The sequence below is a fragment of the Phocoena phocoena genome, chromosome 16, assembly GCF_963924675.1.
Source record: "Phocoena phocoena chromosome 16, mPhoPho1.1, whole genome shotgun sequence".
NCBI classification, from domain to species: Eukaryota; Metazoa; Chordata; class Mammalia; order Artiodactyla; family Phocoenidae; genus Phocoena; species Phocoena phocoena.
The window spans coordinates 71,121,016-71,141,372 of record NC_089234.1 but is presented as its reverse complement, the minus strand read 5'-3'; the positions used below and the strand labels follow the sequence as shown (position 1 = coordinate 71,141,372).

General features: G+C 42.3%; 1 protein-coding gene across 1 annotated transcript in view; it reads right to left on the bottom strand.

Annotated features, from left to right (window-relative positions):
• LOC136136056 (ankyrin-3-like) overlaps positions 1–20,357 on the bottom strand; it is a 105,200-nt gene that overhangs the window by 21,731 nt on the left and 63,112 nt on the right. Inside the window, exons 10-16 of the mRNA XM_065893927.1 lie at positions 16,081–16,278; positions 14,127–14,225; positions 11,529–11,627; positions 8,818–8,916; positions 5,594–5,791; positions 3,933–4,031; positions 3,547–3,645 (exon numbers count right to left, since the gene is read on the bottom strand). Of these exons, the coding sequence (XP_065749999.1) occupies positions 3,547–3,645; positions 3,933–4,031; positions 5,594–5,791; positions 8,818–8,916; positions 11,529–11,627; positions 14,127–14,225; positions 16,081–16,278 (891 nt within the window). The remainder of the gene's footprint in view (positions 1–3,546; positions 3,646–3,932; positions 4,032–5,593; positions 5,792–8,817; positions 8,917–11,528; positions 11,628–14,126; positions 14,226–16,080; positions 16,279–20,357) is intronic.

Genomic DNA, 20,357 nt, shown 5'->3' with positions numbered 1-20,357 from the left:
TAGTTTTTCAGCACCCTCCTTCCTCTTCCATTAGCTAAAGTCACATCGTGTTTCTAGGGCACACGTGGGTAAGAAAATATGCCCGCAATTCTACAAAAGGGAAGAAAGGGCAACAAGAAAGCATCATGTACTCCAAGAAGAAAGGATGTGAATAAGGAAGAGGTAGCATGGAAAGCACGGCTGTCTGTCATATCCATATGCCTGCTTAGCTCTGTTGAGTTTTTGGCCCTCCTTTCTCACCACTACCTGAATTCAGAAATGCTGTAGCCTCCCTAGAGGAAAGAAGGTTATTTGCCTACCCTATATCCATTCTCCTTCCTTCCTTACTAAAAGAACCTTTGGTGTTGTGCCCTGCTGAAAACTACATTTCCCAGCTTCCCTTGCAGAAAGAAGTGGCCAACGAGATGTAAGGAGAAATGGCTGGGTGGAGCTTCTGGCAATGCCCTGCTGTCTGACTTTCTTTCTTCTTCTTCTTTCTTTATTTTTTTAATGTTGTGTTTTCTCAATCCATCCTACTGGCGATTAGGGTACTTAATACCACGTTATGAGGGCACATTTATCAGTCTGCTTTTCAAATATTACTCTTCTACCTTCTTCCAACCCACTGTTCCTCTTTTGCGATGTCCTATTCAGTTTAAAGAAATCAGAAAAAAATGACAAAACAAATTTAATTTTGTTTAAAAAAGTTTAGTCCCTATGAAAACCCATCCTACCTATATGTGACAGGCCCTCCAAGGGGGCCTGCCTGGACAGTAAGAGCTGCCCCTGTGGGCTACCTGTGTCTGACTTTCTTTACTACCTGGCAGCCTGAGCAACAAGAGCTGGAAGAAAGACCCCCAAAAAAATCACAGGAAATTTTCTTTACACTCTGGAAACACTGAACCAGCAACAACACCTGCCTACCTCCAGACTGGTTATGACAAGAGAACAAACAGAACCTCATCAGTTTAATCCACCGTAGCTACGTCTTTTTTCTACCAGGTGAACCAAACCCTAACTGATAGAACTGGCTTTGCTCAGGATCAAAGACTAGAAAAAGCTCCTGACCAAGGACCACAGCCTCAGAAAGTGGGGATGGTTGGACATGTGTCAGACATGGCATACAGAGACTCTTACGGAGGCAACTGCACTATGGGAATGAGAATGAATGTCCTCTTAGAAAAGCCTGTGTTCAATTGACTGTAAAAGATATGCTGAAGGCTAAAGGGCTGTTAAAGAACTGCTTTTCGACTCTTTGTCAAAGATGTTTTGCAGATAGGGAACCGTGAAGTCTTGTTGGACAAATACGAAGCTGAAAATCAACTACAAATATATCAACTATTGGCCTTTTTCATAGGATGAAAAGGTGGATTGGACTCATTTTGTTTCACTTATTTATGACTTTTGTCAATTCTCAACTACTTGGCACTAGTTATGACAAAATTATTACTCTCATGTGAGGAATGAATAGTTCACTTATTAATTATTTACTGGTTGCCTGCCATGAGCCTGAGGGTATTTATAACAGAAGAAAAGTGGCCCAGGCTTAAAGGGACAGGAAAATAAATGAAGTGGACAACTATTAAATTTCATTGTAAATTTTTCTCATTTTAAAACTTGTGGTCAAATATACATTACATAAAACCTACCATTTAAGTGTACAGTCAATGGCATGAAGTACATTCACAATGTTCTCTGTTCATTGCCACCATCCATCTCTAAACTGAAACTCTACCCATTCAACGCTAACTCCCCATTCTTCCCTTCCCTCGGCCCCTGGCCACCAGCATTCTACATTGTGTCTCCACATGAAATCACACAGTGTTTGTCCTTTGATACGCCTGGCTTATTTCATTCAGCGTAGTATCTCTGAGGTTCATTCATGTCGCAGCACGTGTCAGAATTCCCTTCCTTTTTAAGACTGAATAATATTCCATTGCGTGTATAGACGACATTTGGTTTATCCATTCATGCTTCCATGGACACGTGGGTTGCTTCTACACTTTGGCTGTTGTGAATAATGCTGCTATTCATTTTTTTTTTTAAATAAAGTTTTTTCAAAAGTCAAGGGATGGCTTTATGATAGAAAGAATGTCAGGGCTAGAAATTATGGGGAAAAGCTGCTCTTAGATGAAAAGCAAGTTTGGGGGCTTGATTTTGAATTGTAGATTTCACTGGGTACAATTCTGAAGACGATGGGGCAGGAGATGACTGAGAAATACAGGAAAAAAGGTTCTGAAGAGAAATAACTTTCAAAGATCACATACTCTCTAAATAGAGAAAGTACCTGAAAACTTTATCTCTGAAAGTATCCAAAGTAATTTAGAATAGCCCAAATTCTTTGTGTACAAGAGATTTGATCTAAACTAAACACTAAGTTTAAAGGAGAACACTATAGCTGCCCCCAAATGGAAGAGCTAAACAAATATAAAAAGCCGGAGGGATGCTAAAAGTTCCTTCAACCAACAGTATTTAGGAAAAGAATGGGATAGCATTTAAATTGTGCTCTGTATCATTCCAGTGTTCTCTGATCATAACTACCTGCTCAACAATAGCGAACTCATTAAACCAACAGCACTATGCTAACCTATCTTTAAATAAACTCCTTATGATTTGCTTCTCAAGTCAGAACACCAGAGTCATAAGAAAGCCATTCACTCTAAGTACCTCTTTTCTGAGAAATCTCTGTTATCTACCGGCCAAAAATGACCTAACGGGGCTTCCCTGGTGGCGCAGTGGTTGACAGTCCGCCTGCCGATGCAGGGGACGCGGGTTCGTGCCCTGGTCCGGGCTGGGCCCGTGAGCCATGTCCGCTGAGCCTGCCCGTCCGGAGCTTGTGCTCCGCAATGGGAGAGGCCACAGCAGTGAGAGGCCCGCGTACCGCAAAAAAACAAAACAAAACAAAAAAGACCTAACAATAAGAAGAAAGAAGAATAACGATTCTCCTACTGTATAGCACAGGGAACTATAGTCTGTATGCTGTGATGAACCATAATAGAAAAGAATGTGAAAAGGAATGTATATATCTGTATAACTGATTCACTTTGCTGTACAGCAGAAATTAACACAACATTGTAAATCAACTATACTTCAGTAAAATAAATTTTAAAAAAAGAATAAAGATTCTCCTTAGCAATAATAACAACACATGAGCAAAACCTCTCAACTTATTTTATTAAGCACACATAAACCACTTGAAGGCAATGTTTTAAGGCCAGGAAAATGTAACACATATTTTATAACTTTGACAAATGAGAACTTTCTTACTCCCTCTGGCTGTTCTTACGTTTTTAGTCTGGCTAAAGAGGACTTCAACTTTTTTTCCTGGATTTTCCTCAGACTCCAGGACGTCCTGGATTTTCAAGGAATATCAATGGACGAGTAAATATTTATTGAGCATCTACCACAGGAGTTGACTATAGCCGAAGGCACAGATTTCCTAAGGCACTTATATTGCCATGATCTTTAAGGGATGCCTAAACTAGGAGGGTGATACAGACGAAGCCAAAGTAAACATACATGTAGAGACTGCCCGTCAGTCTCCTCATGCTGTCACATTACAGGTACCTTTGCAGCCGCGTGGGGTGAGGCTCCTTGGTCCAGAAGCAGAAGGGCCACTTTCTGATTATCGTAATGTGCAGCTACATGCAGTGGGGTTAGCCCGCTCTGAAAACACGTGTAGAAACAACAACCAGTGTCAAAGCGCCTTAACGTCAGAGGCCTAGATTTAGGAGATGGGATTAGATTGGATACAACACACACTGTAGTTTACATTCCAGTTTCCACAACACTTGGACCCCAGCTTTCACCTCCTATTTCTGCAGTCATCTTCATCCTATGAGACTTAAATATGGATTAGTTATAATTTAGGTGGCTGTTGGTGAATGTTAGCAAGAGCTTGTTTTTTGTTATCATGGGAGTGGCCTGTTACAGGTTGGCCGATGATCCCATACCTTCCCAGCGGCATCTGGAGATGCACTTTTCTGTAGCAGGAGACTGGCTACTTCAAGCTTCCCGTACTTTGCTGCCACATGAAGGGGAGTAAATCCTTTCTGAAACGATAAACATAAAAATAATGAATAATAGGAACGATACAAAGGTATCACTCTTCTAGAACTGAGGCATTATTCTAATGGTGAAGAGCAGTTAAGCCTGTATTTAAGGACCAAGACTGGTAGATAACAGTTAAAGAATCCTCCTTTCAACACAGATGAGCAGCATATTTAATCTTTCTCGTTCTGTTGGCTCGGCCACGAGACACTAATCCTGGGGACTAGTCAGGTATCTGACAAGGATGAAGTTGGAAAGCTGGATCTGGGGCTTATTCTAGGGCCATTTGGGGATTTCACATTGTGGGAAGAATAGGTTATAGGGTCCAGGCCCAGTTTGGATTTGGAGGGCTTGGAAAAATCTAGGACAAGTCTGGACCTCCCATAACCTCCCACATCACCAGACTGGAGCCTTTCTCTTCCCCTTTCTTTATTGCCACACGTATACACACGTCTGTATGTATGACCCAGTCCTTAGGGGTAGGAGTCAGAGGTTCTCACACTTCAGCCACCACAGGTGAACTGAACAATAACACAGGGTTCTATCTCAATAAATAGGCGAGAGTTGGATACTGAGAGTTGAGCAGCTCGTTCTTCTTGCTTCCAACTCTTAACAAGGATCTGGGTATCGACCGGTCAGTCACCATGCACAGCTAGGGCCCCAAGCACGAGGCAGGGATTAGAGGGTCGTCAACATATTTGACCCCATGGGACTATAGCCAGTTAGAGTAAGCTCGTATGGTGGAAAGGCCGGGACACTCAAAACCCCATCACCCATTCCTCTGTTTCACATGTTAAATGAGATCCAGGAACTTGCATGTCTACTGAGGAGCCTAAAGAATCACAGGGGGCGAATTTTGAGAAAGTCATCATTTGTTCAGATAGTTTTCCAAGTATTTGTAATCACTGTAATTAATGCTTCTTCTCTGCATCTAAAAAAGGGTGTAACACCGATTTCTAGCTTTCTAAGACATGCCATGGGCCAATTCATCTTGCTATCACACTTGCTAGTTTATGTAGGATCAAAGAAAAATGAGCTCTAAATTTTGCATTCTGCACTTGAAAAGCAACTGTGTGGTGGGTCATTACTGTAAGGCATCAGAGCTGAGATTAAAAACAAAACCAAAAACCTATAAATCAGAAAAGAAAACAACAACAAAAAAAGCAGCATCAACAAACCAAGAAAAATACACCTCCTGCTTTGAAAGTATTATAAAAGCATTAACCAACTGAGCTTTGATAATGTGGTTTGTATATCTGGCCTCGGCAACAGAAATCTGTGGCTGTGTTTTTAAAGCACCCTTTAAATCTGTCAAACAACTTGCAAGAAATATCTGACTCCAGACATCAATAAGGTTTCGTTAGAAGATAATGTACTGAGAAACGTAAGATATACACACACACCAAATCACCCTGCCCCACCCCAGGGCTTTGCTGGCCATGTTAATCCTGGGATCCAAGTATAGCTGCTGTTGTACACCTTTTGTACCTATTACCACGCAGGAAACTGTAAAGAGAATGTTTTTTTGGGGGACACAGCAGGATTCTAAGGCTGGCTTTCATACCTTTGTTGTTATAGATAAAGATGCGCCATGATCCAAAAGGAAGGCGGCTACGTCCTCATGCCCCTCTCGGGCTGCAAGGTGGAGTGGGGTGTACCCAGAAGTCGTGGCTGCATTTGGAGATGCTCCTTGCTGTAACAGCTGTTGTACTATATCTGCTTTCCCCAATCGCGCAGAAATGTGGAGTGGGGTTTGGTCATCCTATAGGACAAGTAAAAGTTCAGGGCTGATGAGCTGAGAAAACAATGGTGCCACTCTGAAAAATACAGGAAACTTCACTGCTTGGTATCAGAGGCTACATTCAACTCTTTGATTCAATACTAAGGAGAACCTCATTTATCTTTTTCTTTAAGTTTCAGAAAGGTGAGGATGGCAGATCTAAGCACCTTAAACACCCTCTGAGTAACCTATCAGCGTGAGAACTGTGAAAGGCAGTTCTATCTAGAAATTATCCCCACTCCGTCCTGCTATACTTTAGCAAGTTTTAAAACTCTGATGGCTCCTTTTTGGGGGAGATAAGGGAATGTATCCTGGGAAAACGGAAATACCTGGGAGGGATATTATACCTCCACCAGTTCTCATGTACTCATATGTAATGAATTATTTTATTGGTGCTGCCTTCCCACAGTCAAAAGTGGGAGGAGGGGAGAGGGCAGTGTAGGATGGTTGAGGAAGGTTCCCAGCTACGATGGGGGCTGACAGCCAGCCCATCCTCTGCTTGCCGAGCTGTCATCCAGGCTGCATCTGCCTGGAGTGGAGGGCACCTTATGACAGTTCACCCAAGGACACAAGGCACTCCTAAGTCCTGCACCCTGAGGGCCTTATCCCCACGTTGGAGGGGTATCTTTTCCTTGTTTGCCCAAAGATGCCCTCTGGAGAGAAATCCTCTACCGGGATGTGAAAAAGTCCCGGTAAATACTTTATGTAGGGCAAGTAGAGAGAAGAGGCTGGAGCACAGGGCACTGCTGCGCAAAGGTCAAGATCAAAGCAAGAGGGTCTGTGTAACTAGTAGGAAGTGTGAGAAGTTAGGGGAGATGCCACTGGCTATGAAAGTCAGGCTCTTAACAATGGTACATACTATCTCTTTAATGAGATAACTATGCATCTTATGGTCAATTTCAGCTTGTGGGTGAAACCATTTCCTAGGCGAAATGCTTCATATGTAACAACACTCAAAAATGTGAGGTTTCTTGTAATGGTAGAGTACAGCCTCTCTTAACCAATCTACTTAACTGATTAACCAACATCCTCTAGATCAGGGGTCAGAACAGTAAAATCCAGGGGCCAAATCCGGCTGCCACCTGTGTTTGTAAATAAAGTTTTATTGGAACACGGTCATGTCCGTTTGCTGATGTATTAAATTATGTACTATTGCTGTTTCCACTCTGTAACGACAGAGTTGAGAGTTTGTGGACAAAGACAGTATCCCGTGAAGCCTAAAATATTGATGATCAGGCCCTTTCCAGAAAACGTTTGCGGAGCTCTGTTTCTAGGTCCTCTGTAAAATCTACCAGCTGGCACCACGATACACTGGATACTTAAGGTTTATAGTCCGCTGACTAGAATGTTACCACTACCTTTGTACCCACCTTTGTGGATTTTATGTTTACAAAGACCTAGTTGTGTTTGTTCCCACACTAGTGTGTTTATACTAGTACTTTTCTAGCTTGTACTATGTTTACACTAATTATATAATGACATAATATGTTAACAGGTAAAGTATGAGTACGGAAGGAAAGGCTTTAAGGACACTTAAAAGCCTTGGAGAGCCTTGGTAGACGTTGATGAAAAACCAACTACGGGGGCTTCCCTGGTGGCGCAGTGGTTGAGAGTCCGCCTGCCGATGCAGGGGACGCGGGTTCGTGCCCTGGTCCGGGAAGATCCCACATGCCGCGGAGCGGCTGGACCCGTGAGCCATGGCCACTGAGCCTGCACATCCGGAGCCTGTGCTCCGCAATGGGAGAGGCCACAGCAGTGAGAGTCCCGCGTACCGCAAAATACAGAAAAACAAAACAACTATGGGACTTCCCTGGTGGTCCAGTGGTTAAGACTGCATGCTTCCAATGCAGGGGGCACAAGTTCAATCCCTGGTTGGGGAAGTTCTGAATGCCACACAGCCAAAAAAGAAAAAAAAGACCAAAAAAAAAAAAAAAAACCCAACTATGGTCAAACTACGTATGGGCAGGAGAGCTGAATAGACTGGGGGAAAATTATAAAAGTTGAGAAATATCCTGTACTCAAACTGCTTTGCAAATGCCTCAGTTTTCTCTTCTTTTAACCCTAAACTAGAAACTACAAAGTATGTAATTAAATGACAAATAAATGTACATTTGTATATTGAAGGGCTAAAATTAAATGGTTGAGGCATTTACATATCTATTTACGATCCTTGACCTAAACTGCCATTTAAAAAAAAAATTGGTAAATTATAGTTTATTCATTCACTGAAAAAATCATTAAAAAAAAGCTAAACATCAATAAATAAACAACAAATTTTAAACTGCCATTTTGATAACCAGACCAACTACCATCAAGACAGTGACAGATGTTTCTTCTGGAGGGTAAATGCCAGGCAGAGAATGACGCATGCAGACTCAGCCCTTGGACTTCCCCAGCTGTCCAGTGGTTAAGACTCCACCTTCCAATGCAGGGAGCGTGGGTTCGATCCCTGGTCTGGGAACTAAGATCCCACATGCCGCAAGGTGCGGCCCAAAACAAACAAACAAACTCATCCCTGATGTTCTTCTATATTCTATGTTCCATGAACAACTCTGACCAAGTCTCAGGGTTTATGGTTTCACAACTTGCAGGGAAAAAGTTCAAACTCCCTTTTTCCTTTTGTGGCTCTGACAGCTGACATCTAGGTCAACCAAAAGAACTCAATTATGCTTCCAAACTGTGCTGGTTTTAGAAGCTTTGTGCATGAGCCCTTCTCCATAGAGTGCAAACAACTCTGGGCCAATTCTAGGTTTGTTTCCTAAGCCATTAGGGACGAGCAATGTGCCAAGGACACAAAGTTCTTGTTCTATTTCATTTTGTTAAATAATTGAGTAGATACACATACAGGGAAGGGATGTTTTCAATATCCCTTGGGTAGAGACTTTTGTCATTGGTGGTGGTTCATTACTTTAAAAGAGTGATCCTAGAAGAAAGCATGCCTATGTTTAAAGGTTTTATTAAAATCATTTCTTCTCTCGGCAGCAAACACTTCCACGCTCGGCACATACCTTAGCTTTAGCTTCTACCTGAGCGCCGTCTTGCACCAGATACCGCACGACTTCGGCCTGGCCGGACCGAGCTGCCATGTGCAGCGCTGTTTCTCCTCTCTGGGGAACAGGAGCCGTTAGGTAACTTAAGGTAACTTAACGGCAGCTCTAAAGAAGACTGGCCTATTTTCTTTGCATAAAGTTGATGATGGAGGGTTTTTTTTAAATAAAAAGTAGTTCCAAGCACTTCCTTATTGAAAATAGGAAAGATAGGAAATCAAATACACAAGAATTTCCCAGGAACCTGGTCCATGATGGCACGGCAGGGTCAGAAGCCGTGCTCAATAATCTACAGTGTAGCCTCACTGGGGGTTCAAAGGCAAATGCTATGGGGCCAAGCAGGAGGGTAGGCGAGTGAAGCGGGCAGATGGGGGAATGCTCCTGGAGACAGGCCAGGCCTTATCCTGGCTGGGGGGGGCGGGGGGGGGCGCTGCTAGCTGGCGTCAGTGGGCTACTCCAGTAACTCTTTGCGATGCCAGCTGTATCATGCCATACCTTCCTATTTTTCAAACACAGCGGCAGTCTGCATATTTGTGGATATTTCTTGAATGCTGGTCAAAAAATCAGAGTTCAAAACAAAAGAAAACCAAAAATGCTGCATAGGCAACACAAAACACACCCAAGGGCCAGACGTGGCTTTTGCCCTTGGTTTGCATTTCCTGCTTTATCTCAACAGGTCATTATCCCTTGGGGCATTATCCCAAGGGGTTATTTTCTTTGCCACTGGACTTCCCCCCCGCCTCTGCTGCTTTTCACCAAATGGACTTTAATTCAGATGATCTTTTCGTTTATGTAATAATAAAAAAAGGAAAACAACATAGAAAACACATATGGATTGAAATGTAAAAAGTAATAAAAATCAAATATATTCCGCCCCACACAAGTGATGCCCACCTTTATTCTTTATTTTAAAATTATAAATTTATTTCTTTATTTTTGGCTGCATTGGGTCTTCGTTGCTGTGCACAGGCTTTCTCTAGGTGTGGCGAGCAGGGGTTACTCTTTGTTGCGGAGCGCGGGCTTCTCATTGCGGTGGCTTCTCTTGTTGTGGAGCATGGGCTCTAGGCACGCGGGCTTCAGTAGCTGTGGTGCGTGGGTTTCAGTAGTCGTGGCTCATGGGCTCTAGAGCACAGGCTCAGTAGTTGTGGCGCACAGGCTTAGCTGCTCCGTGGCATGTGGGCTCTTCCCGGACCAGGGCTCGAACCCATGTCCCCTGCATTGGCAGGCGGATTCTTAACCACTGCGCCACCAGGGAAGTCCCAGTGCCCACCTTTAAATTACTTTTTATAGATATCGCTTTGCTTTATAGGACATCCACCTCCATGGAAGGATATGCAGAGATACAGTTCACACGAAACTTGTTGCTATGTTTCCTGGAAAGGTGCTGAGGATGTAGGTGACCATGTTACCCAGTGTTCTCTTTGTAAAGGAAAACCTTCTCTCCTGGTGTTAGTACCAGGAAAGACTGCATTTCAGCTGAGAGCTGGTCTGACGTGGATGTGCTGACTCAAGCTGTTGGAAGACATAGCGTCTTTCGGGGGCCCACCCTCAGGGTGAGGACACAGGACCTTATGGTTTGCCCTTTCTGTGCCAGAATGTTCCTCGTTTTATTTTTATTTCTTTGGTGCTCATGAGTCCAACAAGTGTTCTTATGCTTGTGGTCTGGGGTGCTAAGATTGTTATGATGCTAAACTTAAAATTCTGTAAAGCAATGTCAAAGGCCACATGCAGGCCGAGGGTGATAAGTTACTCCTCTGACATTTACTATGAAGTGGGTCTCACGGTTCTGCAGAGCAATGCTCAGTGTGGGAAAACAACAACATCCAATAATGAACTGAGTTCCATGGGTTTGCGATAACATTGTTGAGCACGCTGAAGAGAAATTCCTTTGAAGTTACTTGAAATCACAATAAGGAGAGTGTTGGAACCACCTTCTTGACATGCAACACTTATTTTTTAAAAAAATTTTATTCAAGTATAGTAGATTTACAATGTTGTGTTAATTTCTGCTATATAGCTAAGGGACTCAGTTATACATATTCATTTTCATATTCTTTTCCATTATGGTTTATCACAGGATATTGAATATAGTTCCCTGTGCTACACAGTAAGACCTTGTTGTTTATCCATCCTCTATATACTAGTTAGCATCTGCTAATCCCAAACTCCCAATCCATTCCTCCCCCAACTCCCTCCCCCTTGGCAACCACAAGTCTGTTCTCTATGTCTGTGAGTCTGTTTCTGTTTTGTAGATAAGTTCATTTGTCACATTTTAGATTCCACGTATAAGTGATATCATACGGCATTTTTCTTTCTCTTTCTGACTTACTTTGCTTAGTAGGATAATCTCTAGGTCCATCATGCATGCAACATAATGCTTCCGTTGAAAAGAAGCTCTCCCCGTCCACAAAACTTTATTTTTTAAAGCATAATATTCAGTAGTAACATACACAGTCCCTAAGTCTCAGCAATTTGTGACCAGCTAGTGATCGAATGGATCTTGCCTTTGAAATAAAGGAAACCACAGGTATTTTCAAAATTCTGCCCTTTTCTAAGTACTCAAGTTAAATGGGAATTAATTTACCTATAACAAAAATAAGTAGATGGAGAGCAATCGTTTCCAGTTTCATAAATGCTCACAATTAGACCTACTTTGTTCAAAGGATACTTACCACGTTGGTGGTATTTGGTGAGGCTCCATGATGCATTAGTTGTGACACGATATTTACATGCCCCATGAAGGCAGCAACATGGATTGGGGTAAGGCCCGACTGGGGAGAAAGAGGGAGATGTCAGTTTGTTGGCTTATTTTAAAAAGGGTTTGTCTGCCTGCCCACCTGCCTACCTGCCATCCATCCATCCAGGCTAAGATAACCAATTTATCAATCAGATCAGAAAACATCAAGACATCACCATGACGTCATAGATTTTATAAGGCAAACGTATCAATATTCATCATGTCTCTAAAGCACGTTCCGTGATTATGAAAGGCCTATGTCATAACCATTAAAGAAGAAAGATGTATTTCACACATTCTATATAGCTCTATAAAAAATATTTAGAGAAATACCTTGAAGGTTTTTTCCCTTTGCTACTAAGCCTTCCTTATCCATATGACTGTGTGTGTGTGTGTGTGTGTGTGTGTGTGTGTGTGTGTGTGTGGAGGGGGGACACTTGTGTGATTACATACACAATAGCAAAAATTCAACTTGTATTTCAGATCCTGTTCTGGTCTTTTAGTAAGGACTCCCATGCTCTCAGAATCACTGATCATATTACACGTGAAAGAGCAGGGTGGAAACACAAAGCCATCCCTCTAAGAAATGAGCAGATCAGCATTAACTGTCCCAATCATTTAAATTTTTATCTTTCTGCATATTATAAATCAAGGTGATATAATTAAGGCAAATAGAACAATGGTCACTAGACCTTAATTTTCATGTGTGCTTCAAAGTCCCCCTCACACACGCCCCCACAACCACTGGTGCTTCTTGCGTAAAATGATTCCACTTTCAATTTTTCAGAATTTAATCCCACTTATACCATGAACATCATAATTTGGAAAAAAAATACTTAATATGGCTAGAAAAAGCTGAGAGAGAAGGAGACAACTAATTTCAACAGAAATTTGAGTAATGTCAAAAAATATGTTAAAGGAATTCTATACAATGAAAGTAAGAAAGAAAACAGAAGAGGTAGAATTTTGGTTGCCCAGACTTCAAATAGTGGGAACTGAGGAAAACAGGGGGAAGGAGAATTTTGTTATAATTCGGCACCTATTCCCATCAGCAGGGGGAGTTGTGGGGACATGGTCTGCGTCGCCTTTCCGAGGGAGTAGGGGGCTGGCAGTGGCAGCTTCTCATCACAGGCTGGCATCTCTGGACACTTATTCAGACGCCAGTGAAAAATCTTTTATTTCAGAGCCCATTTTGATCTTTAAAAAGGGCTGCCACGCACTGAGAATAAACTTACTATTTTATAATGAAAATAACTGGATGCCTACCATAAAGCCAGAAGACTCAGAAAAGAGCGAATCGGTATTAATATTTTCTATCATTTAGTATTTCGAAGTTGTAAGTGTTAGAAATCAAGGCAAATACTTCATTTGCAGATGAGAAACTGAGGCAAAGCAACAATGACTGGACTAGACCTTAGTTTTTACGTTAGCTTTGAATCCTAGAGTCTTCATGGTTGCATTCAACAAAACTACTGAATGATCTACTATGGCATCTACTGTGTTGCGGGCATATTAACACCAGTAAGACTCTGGCCTGCCTTGGTGGAGCCTGCAGTTTTGGGGCGGGGTGGAGGGGAGTGGCTGGGTCATAAGTAAGCCAGCTGGACTAGAGCTTTGACGGAAACATGCACAGGATGTGGCAATGGTCCCAAGGAGGAGCTCCTGGCCCAGGCCAAGGGTTACGGGAGGATTCCCGGAGAAGGCAGCCCCAGATCTGGTCCTGAAAGACATACAGGACTGGCCTGGAAAGGGAGGGACGTGACGCGTGGAGGGTGTAGAGATATGGAGTGAGAAAAAGGGAGTACAGCCTAGGGAAGTGGATGCCAGGCTTGGTTTGAGTGTTGCAGGCTCAGCCCTGATCCCAATAAGTCACTTCTCTGAGTTCTATGTCAGTTTGTATGAAAGAAACCGAGAGCTACCCTTTTACTAACTTCAGCAACTCTGTGTTTCGTTAATTCTGAGTGTTTCCCGAGAGCAATCCTCACTTCATCAGTATGCAGAGGTTATGTTGTGCAGGGGTTCTCAACCGTGGCACACGTGACATTTTGAGCCAGATAATTCTTTGTTGTTGGAGGCTGGGCTGTACGCTGTAGAATGTTTAGTAGCATCTCTGGCCTCTGTCCACTAGATGCCAGTAGCACCATCCAGTTGTGACAACTAGAAATACTTCCAGACATGAACAAATGCCTCGTAGCGGGCAAAACCACCCCTAAGCACTGCATTACAGGATTTGAGAAGCAGTGCATGAATGGGTTTCATGTAAATTACGCTTGGAGTGATGGCACCCCCCGTCCCCGTGCCTGCCTTGAGCACGACACACGTGTTTGGGTTACGCTTCTCGTCATGGTGATGTATTTGCATGCTCCTCCCACTCTTGTCTGCTCTCCTAAGCACTGGCAGCCCCTTGGATGAAGGGTTCAGAAAGTAGTAGGACACCCACACACAGTAAAACTAGCTGGTCGTCAGGGAGGGCACTGGGCCTCTGCCTGCTGAGGCTATACATGGGGAACCCCAGAAATCCTCCTCTTCTCACCTCGGTTACAGCTTGGATGGATGCACCATGTTTCAGAAGGAGTTCCATTACTTTAATTCGATTCTTCTTGCAGGCGATATGGAGAGGGGTAAAGCCATTCTGCAAGGGAAAAAGACGCAGACCTATTGGATTACGTTCTGTTGAGATCTACTTCCACTGTGTATGGTAAAATATTTTTGCAAAAGTGACGTTGTGTAAAGATTTGGAAATGGGCGGCAACGAGGGGTTAAACCGAATACAGATTCTTTTCTGGAAGCACAGGTAGACTACCTGCTCCCAGGAACCCAAGGTGCCCTGCTAATCACGAACAGGAAGCAAATTTTTGTCATAATCTCCTGGTAGTTAAGGCAAAATGGTCATGCGTCTTCTTAGACTATTTTATTCTGGAATTTATTTTCCAAATATGTCCCTCCTCTACCTCATTTCAAAGACAGACTAAAAACATCTCAGCCAAAATTTGTCCTCACAGCCAAAACTTCACCACTGCCCATTGTGACTTCTCTGCTGCGTTTAAAAACAACTTCAAGACCTGTTCTGAAACGTTTTTATTTCTTCCAAGTTTTAAGATTCAAGTAGATGCTTACTCCAAGGAAGCAGAAAGTTAAACAACCCAACATTAGTTGGATCATTTGGTTTAATATTTAATCTAGTAAAAGAACCTGCTTTTTAAACAAATTACTTACCAAACTGTACTGTCCGCTAAGTGAGAGAGACCACGGAGCATATTTTTGTCGCCACAGAGAACTACAGAATATCAGGGCCCACCACACAAGTTTAGGTCAGAGTCACCGCGAGTGCTTCTATGGAGGTTTTGAGACCATTTACCAGGCCTTAGTCCATCCGGGGGTGACTGCCCACAACCTCCAGAACCTCCTAATGTTGTGAAATCTTCAGTCAGAAGAAAATGAGGATGAGAGCCCACATCCTGTTGTAAGGCTTTTTTTCTTGTATGGAAAAATAAGTCACGACTGCTCATTTCTTTTCCTCCCTTCTCAGAATTCAAAGATATGCTTGATATCTGGGGCCAGTCAACAGCTCTTAAAATGCTGCTCCAGGAAAAGCATTTAGAATTACGATGGTGATGGAGCTGCCTGGGGTCTGGAGGGCTCCTCTCTGCCCATCCGTTACTGCCCACTCCAAATCTCAGGGCCCACAGAGTGCCAGAGGTGACCATATGAACCGCAAGGGAACAGAGACCCTTCCTAAAATGGTTGATCAGATGACAGCCTTTACCGCAAAACTGCTAGTAAACGCACACGTTTTCCCTAGCACTTGGTGACATATTTTTTTCCTAAACATGAGTGCTTCTTCTGAACTAAATTTAAACAGCTTACTAACTTGGGACCATTTATTTTTCTAAAGACAACAAACACCATCTCCTTGTGAAAACCAAACTATATAGCAAAGCTCAAGGTTAAAGCAGCATGGCATTCTAGGAGTTAAGACTACAAACTAGACCAAATTTTTGATTCGCAACTTGAGGAAACAATGACAGGTGATATTTCATTACCTTACATGGTTAACATCCTCACATCGAATTTCTGCTCACAAATTCCTAGACCTTTCATGTTTAAGATGAAGTTTTCTGATCATTTTGCCTCGTATTTTTAGATCTCACAAAAAACTTTTAATTCACAGTTATCACTTTACCTACCAGAAGATAAGCTGACCAGCTCAGTCCTTTTGTACTTGTACAGTCTTTGGGTTTATTTATGTAAAAGAATCATGAGTGTGACCATAAAGAAGTTAATGATTTAGCCTCACCAGTCTTGCTAATGTTGGAAATAGAAGGGTTTACAGATTTTCCAGAAGGCCATTTGAAGGTTGACGAGAAGTACACTTTACTTAACTAGACCTTCCATTTTCACCTCCTGAAAAGGAATCCCTTTACGTGCAGGGGTAGCGCGTGGTCAGCAAGACAACACAGGCTGGACTTGTGAGCTAAGCTACTCACCAGGGCTTTGGCGTTGGGGTTAGCCTTCTTGTCCAAGAGAACCTTGGCGACTTTGTAATGGCCACAGTGGGCAGCCACGTGCAGGGCAGTCAGGTAGTCATTGGTGACGTCGTCCACAGGCACGTTATGCTGGAGGAGAAGCTGGACGCAGTTTAAATGATCCCCCTGTGTAGCCATGTGCAGTGGAGACAATCCATTCTGGAACACAGAAGACAAGCAGAGTTTATTGTTTTACCTTTCAAACGCGAATATGCCCAACATAAAATACAGTACAAATGTGAACAGATGAAAACCCTAGATTTGCACACGGAAATACCTTCTCTTTTTAAAAGGTTTTGTGGCAACTGTTTTGAACTGCAGCTACTTTCCAAACTGGTCCTCCTACTTCTTAAATCAATCAAAAATAAATTTTCAACGATAATTTCTTTTTCTGATTTAAAAAACAGTGTGAATTGCACCAAGGTCCACTACTGATTGCATTTCCAGTGAATCTGAATTCTTAATATTTAAGACTGAAAACCAACTACACTTCAATAAAAAAAGTACTGATAGCAACAACAAAAGAGTGAAAAGGATAAAATAAAGGCAGAAACAGAATGGTATTCACTAGACGGGTTTTTATTTTGTGCTTCTGTGTTATTAATGCTTGATATTGAATATTATATTGATCAACTTTTAGAAAAAAGATCTGAATACAACACATTTCATCTCACATCAACGTAGAAAGGAAAACTTTGCCCTTTTCCATCAATCTGGTGCCCCCATGTGTCTATGGCAAGGAAAGGCAAGACTGTGACGAACTCATTAACTAATTAATGCTTGCCTCAGTTTAAATCAATTGGGCTCAATGACAGGTCTTCATCTGCAATACGGATAAGTAAAAAATTCATTTAGAGAGCTGAGAGAAGGCATGAGTGGGGTCAAAGGTAACTAAAACCATTAAAAAGATTGGAGTGACATTTAGCATTCAACACACGTTTTCTAATGAAGGCAAAAACAAGGTATTAAGATATCAGTCTTTCCAGGCACGCTTCCTTTAAATATGCAGACAAAGTGTTGGAGCCTGGGAAGTTCCTAGAATCGAGTTATCAAGAGAGGCTCTAGTAATTACTGTAACCTAGTTTAACCTACGTGGGAGGGAAAAGTGATGGTAAATTCAGTTTCCAAAAAAATCAACATCACTGAACTTTGAAAATAATGATATACTAAGTATGCACCAAGGAACTAGGCATTTCTGAATCCTCCAGGCCAAGTTAAATTCCCCTAATTTATCTGAATGACATAAAGCAAGAGTTCAAGGGGGGAAAAAAAGCAAGCCTTCCTCTGGCCACTCTCATGGCATCATTCACTCACCATGTCATGTATTTCAGCTATTTTTGTTTCTTGAAAACAGGAGGTTCATGGGTTATAATTTCCCCATATTGCCCAGCAGAGAGCCTTGTATATATAGAAAGAGCTCCATAAATAATTATGTAAATTTAAAGCCTTCATACACTGCCACTCAAGCAGAATATTTCTGCCTAAAAAATTCCACTCCAACATTTTGCACCAAAGTAGAAACTAAGGTGCAGGAAAGGAGGGGAACATTTCTCATTTGAGATACTGCCACCCACTAGCATATGCACTTGTTTATTTCCTGCCAAAACATTCCTCCGCTTTATGTTTTGATACAGTCTTAGAGGAAAACACAAAGTAAACAAAGAAACAAAATGTGAGAGAACAAATGACTTAGTGGAGAGTAGAAATGGGAGGCTGTGTCAATAAAAGAAGGAGCTTCTCTAATGACACACAAAACAACCACATATGAGTGGGTAACTTATAGGCCACTGGGGAAGGACCAGAAGAAAGGAAAGATTATCTGCCGTGTGGAGAGGGGTCATATTATGTATGGCATTGTCATCAAGCTAAAAACATGGATCCAGTGTGATGGCTCTTCTTAGCTCAGAAAGATGAAAGTCTTGAAGAATTAGACAGACGGTCTTAAAGTTCAGAATGCCTTCATTCGCTTCCTATTCATTCAACAAATATTTGGGGAAGGTCTCCTATGTGCCAGGTGCTGATTTAGGTCCTTGGGGTACTGCCCTGAATAAGACAAAGTTCTTGTTTTCATTTCACTGAAGAGACAGCAAACAGGTAAAGAAACTAAGAAGGCCTCTCTGAGAAGATGACATTTGAGTTGAGAAATGTGTGAAAACTGCAGAGCTCTGGGACAGACTGAGAGAGGTCAGTCTGAGGGAATGGGAAATGAAAACAAACTTGGTGTATTCTAGGAAGTGAAAGGAGGCTGCTTGGCTAGAAGAAGGTAAGGACCCGAAGGAGAGATGAGGCAGAGAGGTGGTCAGATTCTGGTAAGGAATTCTCAGTGCAGTGGGCGGGGCAACTTCCAGATAAACATGGTAGATGTGACATGCGTGTTTATCCATCCTTTCACAAACTCCACTAAAAAACATGAACGGAATTGAAAAGGTAAAACCCACAGGGCATGCACACCCACACACTCATACAACATGGCAAAGGAAACAAAAAAAGATGTGTGATATCTATAAACTTTGGAATATGAGAAAATATTTTAAGTGTTACCTCATCCAGCAGAGAGGAAAAGGCTGACACCTAAGTGCCTGTCGAGGGGTATAATCCGTGGTGTGCTGGTAAATGTTTCACAATAGCTCTTTAAAGAACAGCCCTGAGATATGGCATTTGCCAATTTCCAAGGTGTAAAGACCTCTATGCTATGACCGATTTCAAGCTATCAACATGATGTTACTGAATATGGAACTGGAAAGAGATGTACACAACGGGCTCCAGTATATCATGGGGTATGATACAGAGAATGTTTACCTCTCAGATGCCCCAAAGGCAGACAATATGGAAACATAGTACCTTGGAGGATAAAGATGAAGCTTGGGGCCAAAAGCAGGATTGGTTTAGCTGCCTATGGAGTGGTCAGGTCTCCAAGCCCTTCCAACCCAGCAAAGCCTTATGACTGCCCCCTCATAACTTGCAGGAAACCAGGAATTTAATTTCTGGAGATTCTGGATGTGGAGGCTGGGGCAGAGCGGAGGGCAGTGGTTAGGCTCAGGACTGAGAACAGGTGTTCACAGAAGAAGGAAGGACAGCATAGGTGTTAAGAGTAGGATCTCTAGACTAAGACTGCCTGGGTTCAAATCCTTGGTCTGCCACTAGCTGAGACATCTCGAGAAAGTTACTTTCTCTTTTCGGATCTCAGTTTCCTCATCTATAAAAAGGGCATAATAGTAAAATCAGTACCTCATCGAGTTGTTGTGGGGAGTAACTGGGTTAGTATATGTAAAGTGCTTAGAGCCTGGTATGTAGTAAACACTATGTAAATGTTGTTATCATTGTTACGATTAAGGTATGCACAGAGGACCAGGAGAATGACAGCTCCTTTTCCTTTTTCGTACTCAATGTATTCACCTGGATGTACACGGCAAAAGGTTAGAGGACTCATCCCTCAAAAAAAACCAAACCTTCCAGAGAAAAGGGCAACTTATCCCGACGTTAGGGACCCCTCCAACCCACCACCACCTGATACACCTGAGAGAAGCCCTGCCCACACTCTCACAGAGCTTCCACTCAAAGGTGAGTGCTTGACACGGTCAGGTACAGACATTCGTGGGCAACCCCCATCATGAAAAAGACAGCCAAAGCCAAAAAAGAGAAAAAAGGAAATCTGAGGAGTTAGGGACAGATGAGAGGCAGAAAGAATTTTAAAGAAATGTCACCTTGAATGTTCTCCAAAAGGCAACAGGATGTATAGCATCCATAAAACAAGAACTGGATGCCTTAAGAAAAGAAGCTGTCAGAGGACAAGAAAATGTTCTTGCATATTAAAAGCATCAAAGAAAAAAGTCAAGGAGATTTCTCAGGAAAAAAAGTCAAATAGATACTGAGATGAACACTAGGAGAAGAATGACGAGACAATGATTGCTTTTAATCGTGCTTATACTGCTTTGATACAATAAAAATTAATTTTAAAGAGAACGACGGGAATTACTTGGAGGCTTTTTAGGCAAGAGGTTGACATGATTTGGTTGACAGTTTATATGGCCACTCTGACTGCAAAATGGGAACTGGATTGGAAAGGAGCAGGTGAGGAAGTGGGGGACCAGTAAGTGATTATGATGGTTCAGGAAGATGATGTGGCTCAAAGATAGCAGTGGGATGGAGAGAAGATAGATATGGACTGTGTGAAAAGAAGAATAACAAATAGAATGGTTTAGATGAGAAGCATTCAAAAGTCCAACATGTCATCACGT